We start from the raw sequence: 19241 nt of genomic DNA, 5'->3' as shown, positions 1-19241 counted from the left end.
TTTATCATAATTATAATTAACATTTTATAATTCTCTGTTTTTGGCAATTATTTTTAAAAGCATCTCTTATTTTATAAAATCTTGAAAAAAAATTGATACGTACATAGTTCTTTATATGCTGTAATATTTCAAAAGAGCAAAATTAAAACGAAAAGGATCGCTTGTAGATCCGTGAAGGCCCCGGAGGGATTCGAACCCTCGATCTCCTGTTTACTAGACAGGCGCTTTAACCAACTAAGCCACGGCGCCTGGATGAGTGCCTCGTCTTAATGAAAGTATATAATATTGATATCAAATATATATACATATATATATGTATACATATATAATTTATGTATTTTTTTACGTAGGTAAATAACTTTTTTATTTATCTAAATTATTTCATACAAAAAATTATACATACATATATATATATATATATATATATATATAGCAAAATTTACATAAGTAATTTTTTTATTTTTCTTTTATATAAAAATTATATACATATATAATTTTTATATGAAACAATTAAATAAATAAAAAAGTTATTTTACTTATGTAAAAAGATTTACGCAATAAATTATTATTGAACAATTTTATAGTAATATATATAGTATTTTCTCTTTTTTATTTATCGCATTAAATGGAATATATATGCTTTAGAAAGCAAGTTATAATAATGCTTTATATAAAAAAAATGTGTGAGAGAGAGAATAGGGGAAAAAAGGGAGAAAAACAGAGAGAGAAAAATATTCTTTCTGTGATGAGTACCTATATTTACTTCAAAAAATTTATGAATACTTAAAAAAGATCCTTTTGTATGCGACCCACATTTCCAGGCGTTAAATTAACTTATTATAACGCTGAAAGAAAAAAGTAGGCGATCTATTTGTGAGATTGAAATATATGGACGCGCGTGAGAATGCTGCAGTTACTTGCTGCTCCGAAACGAGATGTAACATAATCAAAGTGAAATATAGATATGATTAAATAAACGACTGACTGAAAAAATGAGAATTTATTTGTGTTAAAATTCGATAGAGAAATATACATAACATGAGAGAAAAGACTGTTCATTTCTAAGGAATTAAAATTGTTGCAATTTTGCGAAATGTTCATTTCAGTCTTATAAATAATTCAACGAGCCACAATAATCTATATTTTATTTTTTTTATTTTTATGTTAAAAAAAAAAAACAAAACGCGACACTGATAGAATATTTAATAATTCGTATAAGAAAGCATTTTATTGATACAAATTTATCTTGAGATTTTATCTTATTATGTAATTAATGGAAATAAGAAGTCGATATATATTATATGTTGAACAAAGCAAAAGATAATTTTTAATTATATCAAAATTAGTAAGAGTAAGGATACACGATATTGTTAGTGATAATTATTTTTTTTCTTAATAAACATATTTGGTTGATATAACTAGATAATTAATATAATTTAATAAGTGTTAAAACAAACATTATTTATTTTAATTTATAAAATTCAAATAGAGCACAAGGCATTCATTAATGTACATATTGAAGAAAGGAACTCTCAAGAACTGGCTCGTTGGTCTAGGGGTATGATTCTCGCTTAGGGTGCGAGAGGTCCCGGGTTCAAATCCCGGACGAGCCCGGTTTTTTTTTCTTTTACTAAATTAATAATCGTTTCTTTACTATGTTAATAATTATTTAAATTTTTACATTATGATAAAAAATATCAATAAAACCTCTCTTTCTCCCTTCTCTTTCTCTTCATCTCTCTCTTTATACGATATATTATTCGTAATATATATTTTTAGCTATATGCTTTACTTCATGAATGAATATGAGGCATAATGATAGATATTGACATTTACAAAATATCGTAAAAGTGAAAATTTTTTTATATTAAGATTCTACTCATTTATTTAAATGATCGAAAAAATTAAAGACTAGGATACAGATCTCACTAAATTACATCATTACCAATCGCCTCGAGACAATTTCCATGGATTAACATCTTCCTTCTTCCACTCAATGTCGTTCCGAAACAATGAATAATTAAGGTCGAATAGTCAGTCGTTATAAATAACTTTACGCGTATCATGCTTTAATCAGCAACGATATAACAGATTGTCGTACGCGATATTAAATTTTAATTGCGCAGCGCATGCTTTATTCTGCAAGTATATATCATATCGTTTAATAGATTTCTAATGCGATATTCTGCACGAAATCTTATTGCAACTGTATAAATCATCTTCTGAAAAAATATGAGTTCGCGCTTCGCTGAATTCTAACTGTTAGATTAACGCGATTAATTTGCATTAAATTAACGCCTGATCGATTTATTTACATAGTATTTGTTTGCTGGCGAATTCTCGGCGAATTCGTCATCGCGATTAAACTGCTAAACTGCACATTATCCGATTGATTCGGATTATCGTAATTGTTTACAGACGTGACAACCATATAAATTTGATAAGCGCTTTGGTATTTTGCATAAATTGAGCATGGTTTAAGAAACTTTTACATTAAAAAAATTAATCATCATTTTTTAATATTCAGAATCGAGATAAAATGATGTGAATCCCACAAAGCGAGACAAAAATTTATTTTATATTTCATATATAAATAATTATCTATTTTTATCACGATTGCATCTGCCTCATACTTAAAGATACATCAAATGTTAATATTTGTGCTGACGTTTGTAAACAAACACAAGTTTTCCTCGTTCTCTGAAAGTATCTGCAAACGTACATTTATTTTATTCTATTTCTATACGGAAAAAAATTAGCTGTTATAGCTCAATTTTAGCTGGTCCCTAGTCTCTATATTAAACATTAAATTTATCATGCCTAAATTTTAGCTATGATAGCTAATCATTTTTAGCTATAGCATTCTCTGTTAAACTGTAGCTAAAAAATATTAGTTACCGCAGCTAAAATTTGGGCATGATAACTAAAATTCAAAGGTTGTAATATAGGGACAGTTGAAATTTACTTATGGTAGCTAATTTTTTTCCGTGTATTTGAATAAAAGTTGCTTTGCATATGAAATATCACATTATCAAAATTAATTACATGTAATATAATGTATAAAAACTGGATTAGAATCGCTTTCCCCGCAGATAGTTTCGTTTATCTTTCTCGCGGAAACGCGGTCTTTCAGCATCCGGACACCCTCTCTCTCTCTCTCTCTCTCTGTCTCTTTCTCTGTAAATTATGAAATGGAAGTGCGCGAGGAGATCCGGTGAGTAGAAGAAATATAGATTTTAAAACGTGCGTTTATTACAACGTGCTCGCTTCAGTTTGACTCGTGCTTCAGATCCGTCAGCATCTTGGACATATCTTTTTTTTTCCTCAATTGATCCAGAGTGAAATTCTGAGAGCCATCATCGTTGCCCAACACACGTATCTATCAATAGACAAGATTAATTAATTTCTGTGTGCTAAGAACACTTGTCGAGTGAGTAACTATATAATCCTCTATTAATTGCATGACCCTTGAATTTGAAGTTAGGACTGGAAGGAAAATTTTGTGCTATCGATATCTTTTTATAGAAGTGCCCGATGGGCTCGATGGGCTGTTGGCTAGAAATAAGTTCAGATATAGTTTCAAGCAGGGTTGTGTTTCTAGAGGTTTGAAGCAGCTTATCATTGCAGCTTCGCATATCCCATAAATATTATCACGACATCTCTGAAATAGACATTCGTCATTTTTATAATTTTACCATCATCATCATCATCGCGATGAAAAAAAATCGAAAGATCTTTCATTGTCATCCCCAGATTTAGCCCGCAAACTTTATAGAATTTATACGCGATCCCCCCATAAATTGCGGCTTCGATGCATTCTGCGGATTCACTTTCCTCCGTCATCCGCGCCTTCGTCATCCGATGACGACGACGGGGAAACCGACGACAGGGAGAGATCCGGGTGGGTGGTGGATCTAAAGAACCGATCGTCTTTCGCACGGCGCTGCTCTGCGCTTCTCGTGGCGGTTCGAACCGAATTGTGATACCGAGACTTAGTTTAGCTTGCGTTTACCTCTCGTCTCCGCGGGTCAGTTAGGCTCGCGCTTTCGAGCCGCCAGCACCGGCTGTGTTCTCTTTCTTTTTCTCTCTTTCTCTCTTTCCTCCCTTCTCCATCCCTCCACCGAATCTTTCTCTCGCGGCCCCCTTTTCGCGAATTTTATCGATTTTTTTTTCTCTCTTCCTTCTCTTTCGTCGTGGTGCGATCGTCCCCGGCTGCACGAGGCACATGCAAACCGACGATCGTCGATAGAAGATAGTCCTCAAGTTGGACCAGACTGAGTCTCGTCGTCTCCGAGTAAGTGGTTGTGTGACTGTTTCGAATGTGCTGGTGGAAATAGATTTTTACCGATTTCCGGAATGTGATTATGTTAGAAAGTGAGGAATTCGCCCCGAATTTTGTCGAAACTGTGCAAATAACTGTCAACGAATAATCTCTTGCATAAATTTCGCATATGAGTTCATATTCTGCGAGAACAGAAACTGTCATAATATCATCATAATATTTAATATTTGAAGCTTTAGTATGAAAATTTTATTTATATTGAAGATCCATTGCGACACTGATTAATTTCTCACATCGAACGAGTTGATAAGAAACGAAGCTTTCTGCAAGTATTTTATGTCAATTTAAATGAGATAAATGGTTAAAAAATCAACATTTAATTATGCCTTTCTTTTTTCACTTTCATTCATGATTATTAATTTGATCTCTCTCACAACTAATTAATAGCGAATTAAATTTGAATTAACAGCGACTTGTTTTTATCAAATTGCTATCAGACGTTAATACATTTTATAAATATATATAGCGAAAGCAATGTAAAGGGGAATGCAAATAAATCCTTATCATTCAACTCAACAGTTCATTATACTAAATTTTTTACTCGTATCTTCTCGTTCTATGATGATCTATTATTTATTTATTTAAAAATAAATTTTTGAACAAAATAGTGAGAATAATATGACTTGAAAAATTTTAATTTTAGTATTCAACGACTATAAACCTGGAATTTTAATGGATTCATATGCGCGTCAATGCAAATTTTCAAATTACATAATTTCTTTTAATCGAACGTATTCGCGCTTCATCTATTCAATTTGATGCAAAAATTAATCGTTCCTAGAATCAGTTGATCTTCATGTGATGAGGTCAGCGACGAAAAAAATCCGAGTTATATATATGTATATATGCAATGTTATGCTGGCGAACTTTGACAAATGTTCGCGCAAGTTTGATACTGATGTCGCGACCTACAGTTAGGAATATCATTAAATAGCCACTTAAATAGCGATTTATCTACCGTTATCAAAGATTGTAATCCACAAATTATGCCAATGTACGAATTCAGAGACGTCTCGTGGTCACGATCGCGAGATCGATAAACAGAAATTAAATCAATTCTTCTTTATCTTTCTATTTACACTCTCTTCTATTGCTTCTTCAAACACTTTGCAAGTGCAAAGAGATTGAAAGGATTTTTTTTTTCGCACAATAGATTTTTTTCATAACACTTTACTTGATACTCACGTGTCTGTTCGAGAGGGAACTTATCAAGTCGCATTCTTAGCATAATACGAGAGTCACCGGATGGATCCAACACTTCGCTTTAGCACCGAGCAATTCATATCGCGACGGGTTTGTAATTCTATGCAACAGATATCGCGCGATTAAGATATGAGAGAGCATTTAATTCATGCGTGTGTACGATAAATGCGTAAAAAGAAACAACACGCCGGTTTCAAAAAATCTCTTCTCGCCGAACAGAGCATCGATAATATGAGAGATGTTTATGTGCATTAAATATCTTGCACGCGCTCATGTTAAATTTCTTCAATTCAATATAATACGAGTCACAACCTTGCCGATTAACTCGTGTATGGTAATTTTGCGACTTTCATCGGCATAGCGTTGACTTCTTCGTACGTAACCGACAGATAAGTTATAACCAGCTTGCGAAGCTGTATGTCAAAGCGGCGACAAGGTTGCGACCGGAACGACGACTATCGCGGGAAAATGTCAGCATTCAATTTTTAATGTAATTCGTACTTGCTCTTACATCGAAAGTTTGAGATTTAATTTTCACGACAGATTTATCGACAAATTCTCTTCATCGAGATTCTTGGAAAAATTCTCCTGAAAATTGACAAACCGTTTTGTTTGTTTTTTTTTTATTTTTTATTTTTATTAAATATAGGTTCCTTCCCCAAAACTTTCGATTATATTCGCTTTGAACAACACGTATTGATTAGTTTTAACCGAAGTTTTATAAAATCAAATCTTTTTAATTTAATCTCTCACATTCTTTCTTATCTCTGATACTTGATGGAATGTCACCTTGGCGAAATGGAGCGTATCACAAGATATTTTAAATATTACTTGGCGCCTACTAATGTAAATGGATTTATCTTTTATCTGTGATAATATGAAAATTTTTATAATTTTTCACAAACTAATTTTCCATATGTGTTACATTTGTTTTTGTTATTTTTGGACATGTATAGTCTTAAAGTATACAATCTTATTCATTCAAACACTCGAATTGATAAATTTAATAATTAATTATATTTTACACTTTTCTCTCCCTCTTTTAGAAAGAACTTTATTTTATATCTAATTAATGTACTTTGAAAAAAAATTGTGAATGAAATATAATCTTGCTAATCTCTTTGTTTTACATAAAATAATATTACGCCGTTTTTATAAAAAAATGCATTAATAATATAAGCATATTTTTCATGTTTTTCTTTAAAAGAGATTTTGAAGTAATAATTTTCTATAAAAATGACTAATTCAATCGTAATTCGTAAACTGTCTTACAGTATTGTCGGCGCATCTATCTTTGCAGTTGAAATCGGTAATGAAATTAGCCCATAAATTTCATTGCCGATTAAAACTCCTACGGTGCAGTTTCATCATCAAAACAAAACGGCGGCTAAGAAAATCAGAGCCCAATTCGACCACTCTGCTCTAATTCGAGCGATCGTATTAATAACTACGTCGACGCGACAGAAAGTAAACACCTTTTGATAAACGGACAGTGGAGTTGAATAAATCCCGCGTTAATGAAAAGATTGTTATCAACGGAAGATATGGGTCATTCATTTGTTCTTTCGAGAGGTAAAACACTAATAAAATTATCGCGATGCTTATCGAGGACGTCGTGGCAATCTGACAATTCGGACGAGTGTGACATCTCCGATTAATCGCGATCTAACAACAAAATTTCTCGAGCACCACGGACATTCGAAGTTCCTTAAAAATTAATTATATAATTAATTAATGTATAAATTAATTAATTATATATAAAAGCGAAATAAGCTTTGGAAAATGATTTCTTGCATGAAAGTAAATTGCAAAGCTGAATGAGAGAAAAATTTTTTTAGCTTTTTTTATGTATATTTATAACTTACGCGACAATTTATATGTGATTATGAAAATAATTCGAGTCAAATAAATATAAAAGAAAATAATTCTAAATTTATTTTATATTGCATATGTAGACGTAGTATTTATAAATATTTTTAGCTTTGACAGATTAATATATACAGTTTTATTTTACGTATGTTGATAAAATATTGATTAAAAAAATCTTTATATTCTGGAGCAAAATATGTGACACATACGTTAGTTTCATAACCACGCGTATGCGTCAGTACTACGACGTAACCCTTGACAAGACATCGCATGTATAATTCACTTCTCGAGATTAGTTATCGCGATATCGACAGCAAAATGCGGTACCAGGCGTGTTTGCAATTTGCCGATAATCATCAGCTGGCACGCATAAGGCGTTAACGAATATCCCATGACGCTAATTGAACGATCATTGTGTTGGGAACGATGATGAATACATGCGCTAATAAAGTTTCAGTATCACGGTAATTATTATAATTAATTGAAGCATAAGTACACAAAATCTGCTAATTATTTCAAAGTTTTTGTATGCAGAAAGAGAGAGATACGTGAGTTTTATTTATATATTTGTTCTTATCTTTGTATTATCTTTGTTCATACGATCGAGTGATAGAGATCGTCTTACAATGAAACCGAAGACGGAATATAGAGATGCGGATTGTCATCGCTATATTTACTTGTGGTATATGCAACGTCTGCACTAATTGTCAATCGCGGTTTACCGCGCTTTATTACTGCTAGACTCATCCGCTAAAGTAAAATAACGCAAATTGACAAATTACGAATAACGACTAAAAATCTGCCGTAAAAAAACGCTGTCGTAAAAATTTCGTTGAAGAAAATTCTTATATAGATTTTATTTTATTTTATTTTACATTTTTTTATTAAGAAAAAATGTCGTCTTGTAAGAAAATGAGATTAATAATTTTGATTTTCTCGATATTAATAATATATGTGTGGATTACTTAAGAATTCATTCTTATAGGATCGTAAAGCACACAAATTTTCACCGACATTATAAAATCGATTTATTTCATTGCAGGATATTAACCGAACGCGGTTATTACCGATTTATCGTTATCATAGACACCATTGAACGACTATTAGTGGAAACATGGCTATTAATCGCATCCAATAAATCAGTTTACGATGTTAGAGAGGCATTGATAAACGTCTGCAAAATGGGATGCATGTCAGACACGTGATTTGTGTGAATATGCTCTTGACATTAAATTGCGGTTTCTAAATAGTTCGAGCAAAATCCCCGTGTGTTCAGAAAACGCTAAAATTTAATACTTTGATACAATTTTAATACAATTTTATATTATTGAAGCTAAATGCTAAAAATAATAAAATAAAATAAATAATAAAGTGTTAAACTTTCCAGATAAGAAGTGCATCAACATTTTCTGCAATAATAAATTAACGAAATAAGTATCAGTAGGTCAAGTTTTATTGGAAAAATAAATCAAATTCGTTTAGAGAGTGAATTTCTCAAAATGCGTAAATGCTAATATACTATTTCCGAATGCAAACAACTTATAATACCGTGGAATTTGGGGCAACAGCGCGCATCCATCCGGTGCTCTCTTGCTTATGACGTGCACGTTATTTTTAGTGTTAACAATTTGTGGAGTCGCAAAAATAACCACACGCGTCATACAATAAACACATTTTTTTAAACAGTAAGAAGATTCACCCAAAGAGAAAGAAGCTAAAGAAAAAGAAGAAGCGAATGTATTTAAAAAATCCAGAATCAGGATCTTTATACTGAATCTCTGAACTGTGCGAAAAACAGTCTTAATTAATTTGACAGATATTAACGTAACATCACTTTTATCAATATGTTCCGCATAAAGTATAATACGTAAAAAATGAAAAGTCATGAAGAAACAAATTACAGATATATTTTACCTTTTCTGCCGTCAATTGTTAAAGTCATAATTAGTCGTAACAAATTCTTTATTCAGGAAGAGGATAGATGTGCGGAATTATGGGAGACGAACAATACTATATGAGCATAAAATTATTCGCGATTGTCGCACACGTGAAGCAAGAACAATGTTCGCATGCAATTTTGTCGAACCATGTGTGACATTTATTGCATGTCGTTTCTCGTCCGATGACAAGTAGCATAAATCCACTGGCACGTGTCTCGAATGTTGACGCAATAGGAGCTTTCTTTGCGTTCGGTTGTTAGGATTTCTCTATTTGAGAGCCGATGATCATTCGCGTAGGTCGAAAGCTTCTCTTCAGTGTGAGAAACGGATCTCTTTTAACGAAGCGTGTTGCAATAATCCAACTATAACGCGTATTCTGTCGACGATATATAATTGCTTTGTCAGCCTATAAATCGGAGTCTGAATCTCGTTCCTTCTTTACATTTATTTCGAGACCGTAAAAAAAAATCTGACGCATTTTTTTTCGGGAAAAAAAACAAAAATGTATAAAAATTCTTGTTGTTACATCAATCAGATACATTTTCTGTTTTGAGTTTATTTTATCTGAGCATACAAAGGAGAAGGATGTTTCTCACAAATATCGCTGTCCGCCGCGAAAAAAAGCAAGAGCGAAGAATCGAGGATTTTAAAATTCCGAGATGTTCTCATCTTTCGTACGCTTCTCATATGATCTACAAAAATAAGCAGAGGCAGAATATAAAGCAGAAGCTCTATATACAGTGACCTATTTATTTTTTCAATATTTAACAACGGAATGCAACGAATGCATATTTAGAAATACCAACACCTACACAGCAGATGCTCACTTCACCCTCGTTTTGCAATTTTCGCAAAACCCTATCCTTGTAATATATGAAAATATATAGATGCATCTCATTTGTCAGAGATTAAATAAAAAAAAGATTTTCTACATCTACTTATAAAAATATGTTAAACAAATTATAAAGAGAAGAAAAGAATTTAAAATAAAAATATATTTAAGTTTTAACATATGCATAAATAGTTTAACAATTAAAACATACAGGGTGTATCTAAATAAGTGCATAAAATTTTAAGAAATGATTCGTTGTCGAAAATTAAGGCCGATTTCTTATATAAACATAATACTCTTATGTCTCTCCCTGAGGGACCCTATTTTTTTCAAATTTCAGACAAATTAAAAAATAAAACAGAAAATATCCCACCAAGTTTTAGTTTTTAAAGTCTGAAAAATTAAAAAAAAATAAGCTCCCTATATAAGGTGAACAGAAGAGTACATGTTTATATAAGAAACCCCTTCAATTTTCAACAAAGAATCATGTCCTAAAATTTTTCGCACTTATTTAGATACACCCTGTATATCGGATTGTTTAGAAAGTGCAATTAAAAGGAATCAAATTAATACGTAATTTTTTCCTCATAAAGTAGCGCCTAGTTCCGTCTACGAAAGGTGATGAGCGAAAGTTTACGTCGAGCTGATTATGTATACGAATATTGCATGACGCGAACATTGATATCGTGTTATGTCATTGCGTTTAGCGACTCTGCTTGATAGTCAGGCTACAGTGATTACAGAATGCACTCCGCCTTATGAATGTATGCAAATATCGTCGGTCTGCTTAGCATAGGCGAACGTTCGTTAATATTCGATTTTCATGTCTAATTCCTTTCTTCGATAAAACTTCGCTTCGCGTTGTATTTTATTGAAAGATGTTAAATAAGATAAACCATAAAAATTGCAACAAATTTCAGTCTTTTTTTAACGAATACGAAAATAAAAATTCAATGTATATAAAAGTTTTATAAATAATTTTAATATATAAAGATAAAATAAAATAAGAAAAATTGCGTAATTTGCTTTTCCAATTTACATATTCGGAAGCCTGGGAACTTTCTTTTTAGAGGAAGATAAAATTTCCAGAATCGTGGGAGTAATTTGAAGGGGGCTGACGTATGGTTTATAAAATATATGTACGCAATCTCGCATGAATCACGTAGCCAATTCGATGACGGGATATACACATGACTCCCCTGTATTACGAAAAAAGAAGGCGTTTATCGAAGTAACATTTCTCGATGACATACGTGATGAAATATCGGTGAGGCGCGATAATTCATTTCTATTCGATGACGCGCAGGTCGCATTGACGCGATGCTCGTGGAATTTAATCTATAATTATGATATATAAAGGCCGAGCGCTGGCTGCGACTAATCAGAGGAGCGGGTTGCATTTAATCACAGCCGCATCACTTGCATTCGCCGACATGAACATTTACTCGTCACCGTTATCGTTTTAGCATCGATCGAGGAAAATAGAACGCTAAATAACACGTCCGATTGTGAGTGAAGAGTGATCGCGTTAATAAGCGATATAAATGCCACGAATAAAAATTTTGCGATTTTTTTAAACTGATAAGTGCTTTTGCTAATAAAAACAGCGTTAATGACTTTTGTCAAAATATGTTTTATCGTTAAAAAATTAATTTATGTGCTTTATCCTTTCTAAAAATAAAACATGAATTTGACGTTATATTAGTTCTTGAAATGACTCAATCAGTTACGATTTATTCGTCACAAAATTAAAACGAATTAATTATTAATTTATTACAGAGAAATAACTTTTTAAAAATTAACTGCATAAAAAAGCTATTTTCTTTAATCGCGGTAGTTGCTTTATTAATCTTTCTTCTTCGAATTCGAATTGTTTATCAAAAAGTTGATCGAAATAATAAACACGATTGCATAGCTTTCTATTGACAGCATTCATTGAGTAATCTCAAATCTGACGTCATGTGTTCGTGTATATGCAAGTAATTGATAGTTTCGTGATATTATATGTTCCTGCACTTTTGATATAAAGCATCTGGTAACCGGATCATTGATTGATGATGCTGCAAATTTTGTCATTGATGACAGTTGCCACCGATAAAAAAATATTGTTGTTTATTTTTTCTTGTCTATTATGACATTTTTTAAAAATTGCATTAATCTTTTATGTCTTTTTAGATTTTTGTATTATTAAAATAAGAGTGTAATCTCACGGTTCATTAAGAAATCAAGTTAGATATTTCGATTTCTTTGTTCTAGCAATAAATAAAATGATTTTTCTATATATCTTTGTATAATTAATAAATAAATTTTAGATGCAAGTACATGATAAAAAAAGATATATTAGGATATGAAAGTGAAATAGCAAATAATTGCGGAAGCGATATTCTTGAGAACCACGTGTACTTTCTTTAATATCAGTACCAGACGATGTTATTTATCTGGTCTGAATCATATTACGCATACGCTCAGACATGAGGAAGGAGGTTTGCGCGGGTAATTAATGTCTTGTGCTGATACTATCATGCATTTTCGTAGGTGGAAAATCAAATCGCGGTCGCTACTGTTAATGAAATTAAATGGGTCAAGAGCGTTTAGTTATGCGATAATATTGATAACTGACTGGTTATAATTTCACACGCGTTAGGAAAATTTGATGATTAGCAACGCTTTTTAAAGTTTTATTATCAAATCTTATAAAGTAAGTTTAGTAATAATAATAAATAAATAAATGTTTTATTAGAAAATATATATTTAAAAATATTTGATGTATTAAGAAAAATTATTTTGGATTAAAGTAATTAAAAATTAATATCGTTTTCATTTATGATCATATCGTGATGTTATTAATTAACTGTATTTCGAGGACATAAACAAAAGGATGCCACGAATAAAACCTCTTATAATATAAATTAAAACTTGATTCTTAATAAAGAATTTATGGAATATTAAAAAGGGAAAAAGAGAAAAAAAATATTTAAAAATATAATGATCTGTGATCTTCCCCTTACGACGAAGGGACTTTAAATTGATTTTCAAGGCTGGCCTTAAAGTGATCTTGTTGATTTGAAGGCCTTAAAACAGCCGTGTGTCTTAACCTTGGTAACCTTAGAAATACCTCTGGAGTTGCGCCAGTTTCTGAATGACCAATTAAACGAACTGTCTGTCTCTCCCTCAGAATGTCAACTCCACTTATATTATTAAACGTTTAGATTCCATCTAACTTATATACTCTTCAATCTACTTAATGTTGATCACAATAATTGTAATACTCTATTTTAAAAAAATCAAAATTTGCCGATATTTTTCATAAACCGCGATGTATTAATTGCTTAATTTGCGTCCAATGACTCGAGTCTCTTTCTCTATCTATTATCACGAAATATATCAAACTCACATTGATGTAACTTTGGACCAAGTCCAGAAATTGCTCTCAGATAGATGAGCCCACGCGCACGAAGGCCGCTTGCATTTCACTTTGAAGAGTACCTATTATCGATCATTCGCTTGAAACGCTCGTAAACATTTCTGTCACTCTTGGAACCACAGTTGTCTGGTCCACAACTTTTCTCGTATCGCTTTATGTGACACATCTCGTGAATTTGCATCTCAATGAGCGGCATATCGATAACCGCAAACACAACAATTCTAAATTATTCCTTTTATATATTTTGTGGTTTAAAGAGGTAAAGAAACGATTTTCAAATGTATAAAGCCAAGTTTTGAGTAATTCTAAAATATTAATATATATTATCCATATATTAATATTTTAGAATATGTATTATTTAATACAATACATATATTATGTATATATAATATATATTAATATAATATGTATTAATATAATATATATTAATTTATATATACATATATATATATATATATATTAATAATTTTATAAAATAAGGACTACATAATACATATACACAATATACATCGACTCTTTTTAATCCATCTAATTTTCTACGAGACCGAAGAAGAGCTACCACTGATTATACGAATCAGCCACTGGACCCATGTTACTCCCAAATCATCGGTCAATTTAGACTTCGTAACTTTTAATTAACATTCTTTCTGATGTCCCTCGAGGTAAGCGCGAGGAACCGTCCTTATTGAGGCTCTTTCTGGGGTGCGACGCTGATGTCATGGGTCAGTTGTCGTCGATTTCACCGCAGAAGAGACGCATCGAGACGTTGCGCCCTTTTTTATTCAACTCGTGGCCTCTCAACTAAAACATTGCGATCTTTTATGTACTTTCTTGTCTTCGTGTTAATTAATATTATTTGCCTTTAGGATGGGATTCTATTGCGATGTTTGCTCGGGTAATTTGTTTTATTTTATTCCACCGAATAAAACGTTGATTGGCTACTTGAAGACACTTCGTGGCGTCTTAGGGAGGACAAGTCAAACGAGCGACCCACTTATTTACGCATTCCAGGATGCGGAGTATTTGCATTAATTGCTCGTTCCTCAATGAACGCGCTCGTCAGACTCGTCCTCTCGGAGAGTCCGCGGTCGACAACGAAAGAGAAATCCTTTGTTCTCTCGTCTGTATGAGGAAAGAGTCGCCGATGCGGTTCTCGGAAGTATGTATAGAATGAAGAATACGTGATACGCATCGTTGAGTATAATTTTGCGCTTGATATGTCAAAAATATTCTGCAGATGAAATTTTCCTTGCGATTTCACGTTCGATTTTACTTTAACGAGAATTCCTTTTCATTTTTTAAAAATATTTTTAATAAGATACAAAATTATCTCAAAGTCATACAATGGATAATCGAATGTAATGCATCTCTATCTATTTTTCCTTTTTGTAAAAAATGCTTATTTTTAAAGAATATATTTTTATATATGATTCCATTGTGTATTTAGAGAACGTATGTAGGCATATATTTAAATTTAATTGTAAGTACCATCGTCTAGAAAATCGGTATTGTTACGCAAGTATGTGGCCTACCCGACATCAGGAAGCTGAAATCACGATCCTCGTTCCAGTCTGGTAAATTTCATCAATATTATAATGCAGTCAAACACTCGTTTCAGAGTTATGTGATGCGTGGACCGATCTCGAGGGTTACAGATGTTGAGTATACAGAGAAGCTTGGTCGAATTGTTGCTGACGAATTATTTCGAAACAATCTTAAATCATCGTCTTTCAAATATGCATGCATCTTTGACATCTAACTTAATGATACAAACAATAATTTAAAACATGAATGATGTTTATATAAATCTAGATTATTAATTGTATATTTAGTTTTATTGAAATTGAACAATATAGCCTCCTCATCAGGGGACCTTTAATTTTGTGCAAGTAGATGCGACAAAAGAATGAGAAATTGTTTATTGTTTGTTCGTATGACTCAAAGTTACATAAAACTGAAAATATTTCCATCATCTTTTAGAATACAATGTATGATGACAAATCGCGTGGCATTTAAACGGCCAAACATCTTGAAATCATTCCAAAGCAGACGGGGTGACGCGTCTCTCCTGGCTCCAACATTGCAAACTCTTGGCAGTGTCATTGTTGTCAACTGCCAGCTGTTACCGAATCCTACATACCTTACGCGCGAACACCTGAACGAGTTACGTGACTCGCGGAATTGGTGCCATTTAAAGTTACGCGAAATTAATCAAAGAAATCATAAAGTTCAACTAAAGTTAGATCAAAACACATTGCAAAATTGAATCGTCATCCTCTAGATATACCCTTTAACAAAATAGAATTAAATGAAAAACTGACATAGACTGTGTAATAAATTAGAAAAAATAGATGTAGAAAAATAGATATAGATCTTGCAATAAAATAAAAAATCTATAATAATCGATAATATATTTAAATTAATATTTAATTTAATTGTATATATTTAATTTAATTGTTTCAGGATGTGGACCGTACACTGCCAGAATTTAGTGTTCATCGTCTTCGTATTTTTACCTTCCATTGCGAGAGGCATCCCGGATTATACTGGATTGCCACCGGGACCATATTGTGCCTCGAGGTATGCTGGGGGCAGTTGTTGCCCAGGACGACAGGATGACTGCAGCGCACCGATTCTCACGACGTTGTGCTACTGCGATGACTTTTGCGATCGGTCTCGCGAAGAGGACTGCTGCCCGGATTACTGGTATCATTGCAGAGGAATAGAACCGAATATCACGTTGTCGCCACCCGAGGAGATAAGAAGTGCGTATTATTTATATACGCATATCTATGTATTGTATAATAAAAAGTTTAATTTACTTGCAGAGAAGATGAATCTAAAAACATTAAATGATCATAAGATTGTTTCAGATAGATTTTATTGTACAATTATTTATATATTATTAATATATCTTATTATTATTATTTATTATTGATTGAATTCTCTAGAAAAATCTCCTCGTGTTGTTTCAGGATGCTTCTTCCAGGGGAGAGAATACAATCATGGACAAACGTTAAAAGTCAATTGCAATACATGGTAATATCTTCCTTAATGCGCAATAACGGATTGTTGAGAGAAAGCAGATCGTGTGTAAATTTAATCTATATATTGCAGTAAATGCTCCTCGCTCGGCAAACGTGCCGAAGTGCTCTGCGAGGAGAATCGATGTTTGATCGATCCGGAATTAATAGAGGAGATCAATTTGCAAGAACAAACTTTAGGATGGCAGGCGAGCAATTATTCGGAATTTTGGGGAAGAACTCTCAAGGACGGCGTGCAACTTCGTCTGGGTACTCTTAATCCTTCGCAATCCGTAAGTATTTTAAAAGTACCTGCAAAATTTTATCACAAATGTTATGCGTACATTATAATGCAGAATGTTCACATATTTTTCTCATAAAAAATAAATCTTTAAATATTTTGATCAATAAATAAGATACGTTAACTGAATGAAGTATACATTATTCAAGAGGGAATACATTACACAGATCGCAAGCGGAATCAAAAGTTTGTAGATGATTGCGCGAGGTTCTATAGCTCGATAATTCCAAAGTAAAACAACCTTGTTCTTAAAACGCGCGATGACTGTGTATAGACGCGAAATTGTCTCGAAAGATTAGGTCAATTGCTCCGCTTGTGCAACTAAGGCTAAAGTAATCTCTTGTACTTAGCTGCGGGGGTTTTATGAATAAAAAAAGCGTCTGAATGACTCAACATTACTTATGCGAATAGTGTCGGACTTAATTCCCTAAGGTTCTCCGAAGTCGTTGCTTAAGAACGTAGATCAATTATGTGACAAAAAATTGTCAATATGCAAATGAACGAGGATTCGCGATGAAAAAAACTTTGGGGCTGTTTTGCTAAAATATATTCATCTCTATCGATTACTTTTAGGTGTACAAAATGAATCCGGTACGACGTATTTATGATCCGGACGCGCTACCACGAGAATTTAATGCCAGAACGCATTGGCCACGCGATATATCCGACATTCACGATCAAGGATGGTGCGGCGCTTCCTGGGCCATCTCCACGGCCGATGTCGCGTCCGACAGATTCGCGATTATGAGCAAAGGCGCCGAAGGCGTGAAGCTAAGCGCGCAGCATTTGCTCTCTTGCAACAACAGAGGCCAACAAGGCTGCAAGGGCGGCTATCTCGATCGCGCCTGGCTCTTCATGAGGAAATTCGGGTAATTTTGTGTAGATAATTTAATTTTTTAAATATTAAATAATATTTTCTCGAACACACATTGTATATACACATATATAGTTCAAATTTTAATTGTATTTAATTGAAAACTAAATCTTAATTTTATCATACTATATGTATACAGACATATAAAATAGATGATTAATTTTGCAACAGTATAGTTAATAGTTAATATCGGTGTACAATGTTAATTTTTGAAATTTATTGATTCAAAGTCATTTTTATGTCTTAAAATTATTATACTATATATTATATATAATATTTTATAAAACGTGCGCGATAGTGAATTTCTTCTATTTAATATTATTATGTGTCGTAGACTGGTCGACGAGGAGTGTTATCCTTGGACTGGTAGGAACGATCAATGCAGACTGCGTAAGAGAAGCACTCTAAAGATCGCTGGTTGCCGAAACCCGTCAAACCCACAGAGAACAGAGCTGTACAAGGTCGGGCCGGCCTATCGTCTAGGTAACGAGACTGACATTATGCAGGAAATCCTGACGTCTGGACCCGTGCAAGGTAGCTGTTACAATTTACATTATCAATTGAGATTTTAAAAATGTATATAATATATACACAAGAGAAAGAGGGAAAATAGTCATAATGCAAAAATATTAACACATAATATTGCAAATAAATTTAAAAGAATGTTAACAAAAGTAACGTCTTTTCAGCTACCATGAGAGTCTATCAGGACTTTTTCAGTTATGAGAGCGGAGTATATAGGCACTCTCGAAGCGCAGAACTGCATGATTCTGGTTATCATTCAGTGAGAATAATCGGTTGGGGTGAGGACGCGTCTTATCGCGGTCCACCGTTGAAATATTGGGTAAGCTAACGATATATCACAGTTATACGACGATAAGATTCGTGCAGTATTTAAAAGAAAAAAAATTCAAAAAGATTACGTTGACACAATTACTATTCTTTATATGTAATTTGTTGTATGATATCGCTTACAATTTTTTCTAGACAAAATACGTTTCTAAGATGTTTTTAATTTGTAGATATTTTTTAGACTAGCACAATAAGTTGTTTCGTCTTATAATTGTATTTAAATAATTTAAATGCTTAATCTTTTTCAGTTGGTCGCGAATTCGTGGGGACGTAATTGGGGAGAGAATGGACTTTTCAGGATTCAAAAAGGAACAAATGAGTGTGAAATCGAGTCGTATGTGCTGGCGGTGTGGGCCAAGACAATATAAAAAAAGAAAAGAAAATACCAAAGTACTAGAATATCCGATTATATAACATAATTATTGGTGCATTTATTGAATCTTTGTCGTTGGCCCATCATCGTGTACAATGACGCGATAATCTCGAAAACGAGAAACAATATGATACATCGATTTTTGAAAGTATGTGATCCAGTGCCTCCATATACATCTTTTATTACATGTAAGATTGAGAGGGAGGGA

At 32.8% G+C, this 19241-nt stretch overlaps 1 protein-coding gene and 2 non-coding genes across 6 annotated transcripts in view; 2 read left to right on the top strand and 1 right to left on the bottom strand.

Moving 5' to 3' along the window:
- The window catches only part of LOC114931490 (putative peptidase C1-like protein F26E4.3), a 21644-nt gene extending 2403 nt beyond the window's left edge, over positions 1-19241 (top strand). Inside the window, exons 1-8 of one of the 4 annotated variants that reach the window (XM_029303562.2) lie at positions 3275-3430; positions 16074-16375; positions 16586-16649; positions 16728-16926; positions 17508-17803; positions 18143-18342; positions 18498-18652; positions 18909-19241. In XM_029303562.2, the coding sequence (XP_029159395.1) occupies positions 16075-16375; positions 16586-16649; positions 16728-16926; positions 17508-17803; positions 18143-18342; positions 18498-18652; positions 18909-19028 (1335 nt within the window). In that variant the 5' untranslated portion in view covers positions 3275-3430; position 16074 and the 3' untranslated portion in view covers positions 19029-19241. Of the gene's footprint in view, positions 1-3274; positions 3431-3931; positions 4295-15649; positions 15807-16073; positions 16376-16585; positions 16650-16727; positions 16927-17507; positions 17804-18142; positions 18343-18497; positions 18653-18908 lie in introns of those variants that run through there. The other 3 variants (XM_029303560.2, XM_029303558.2, XM_029303561.2) reach the window with 3 other exon arrangements.
- Positions 176-249, bottom strand: TRNAT-AGU (transfer RNA threonine (anticodon AGU)). Its single transcript has one exon. It is a non-coding gene; the product is annotated as a tRNA-Thr (tRNA).
- On the top strand, positions 1542-1613 carry TRNAP-AGG (transfer RNA proline (anticodon AGG)). The gene has a single exon. It is a non-coding gene; the product is annotated as a tRNA-Pro (tRNA).

This window comes from Nylanderia fulva, unplaced genomic scaffold, assembly GCF_048542155.1.
Source record: "Nylanderia fulva isolate GAGA-0341 unplaced genomic scaffold, ASM4854215v1 Scaffold27, whole genome shotgun sequence".
Taxonomy (NCBI): Eukaryota; Metazoa; Arthropoda; class Insecta; order Hymenoptera; family Formicidae; genus Nylanderia; species Nylanderia fulva.
The sequence above is the reverse complement of the archived record's forward strand: the minus strand, read 5'-3'. Positions and strand labels throughout refer to the sequence as shown.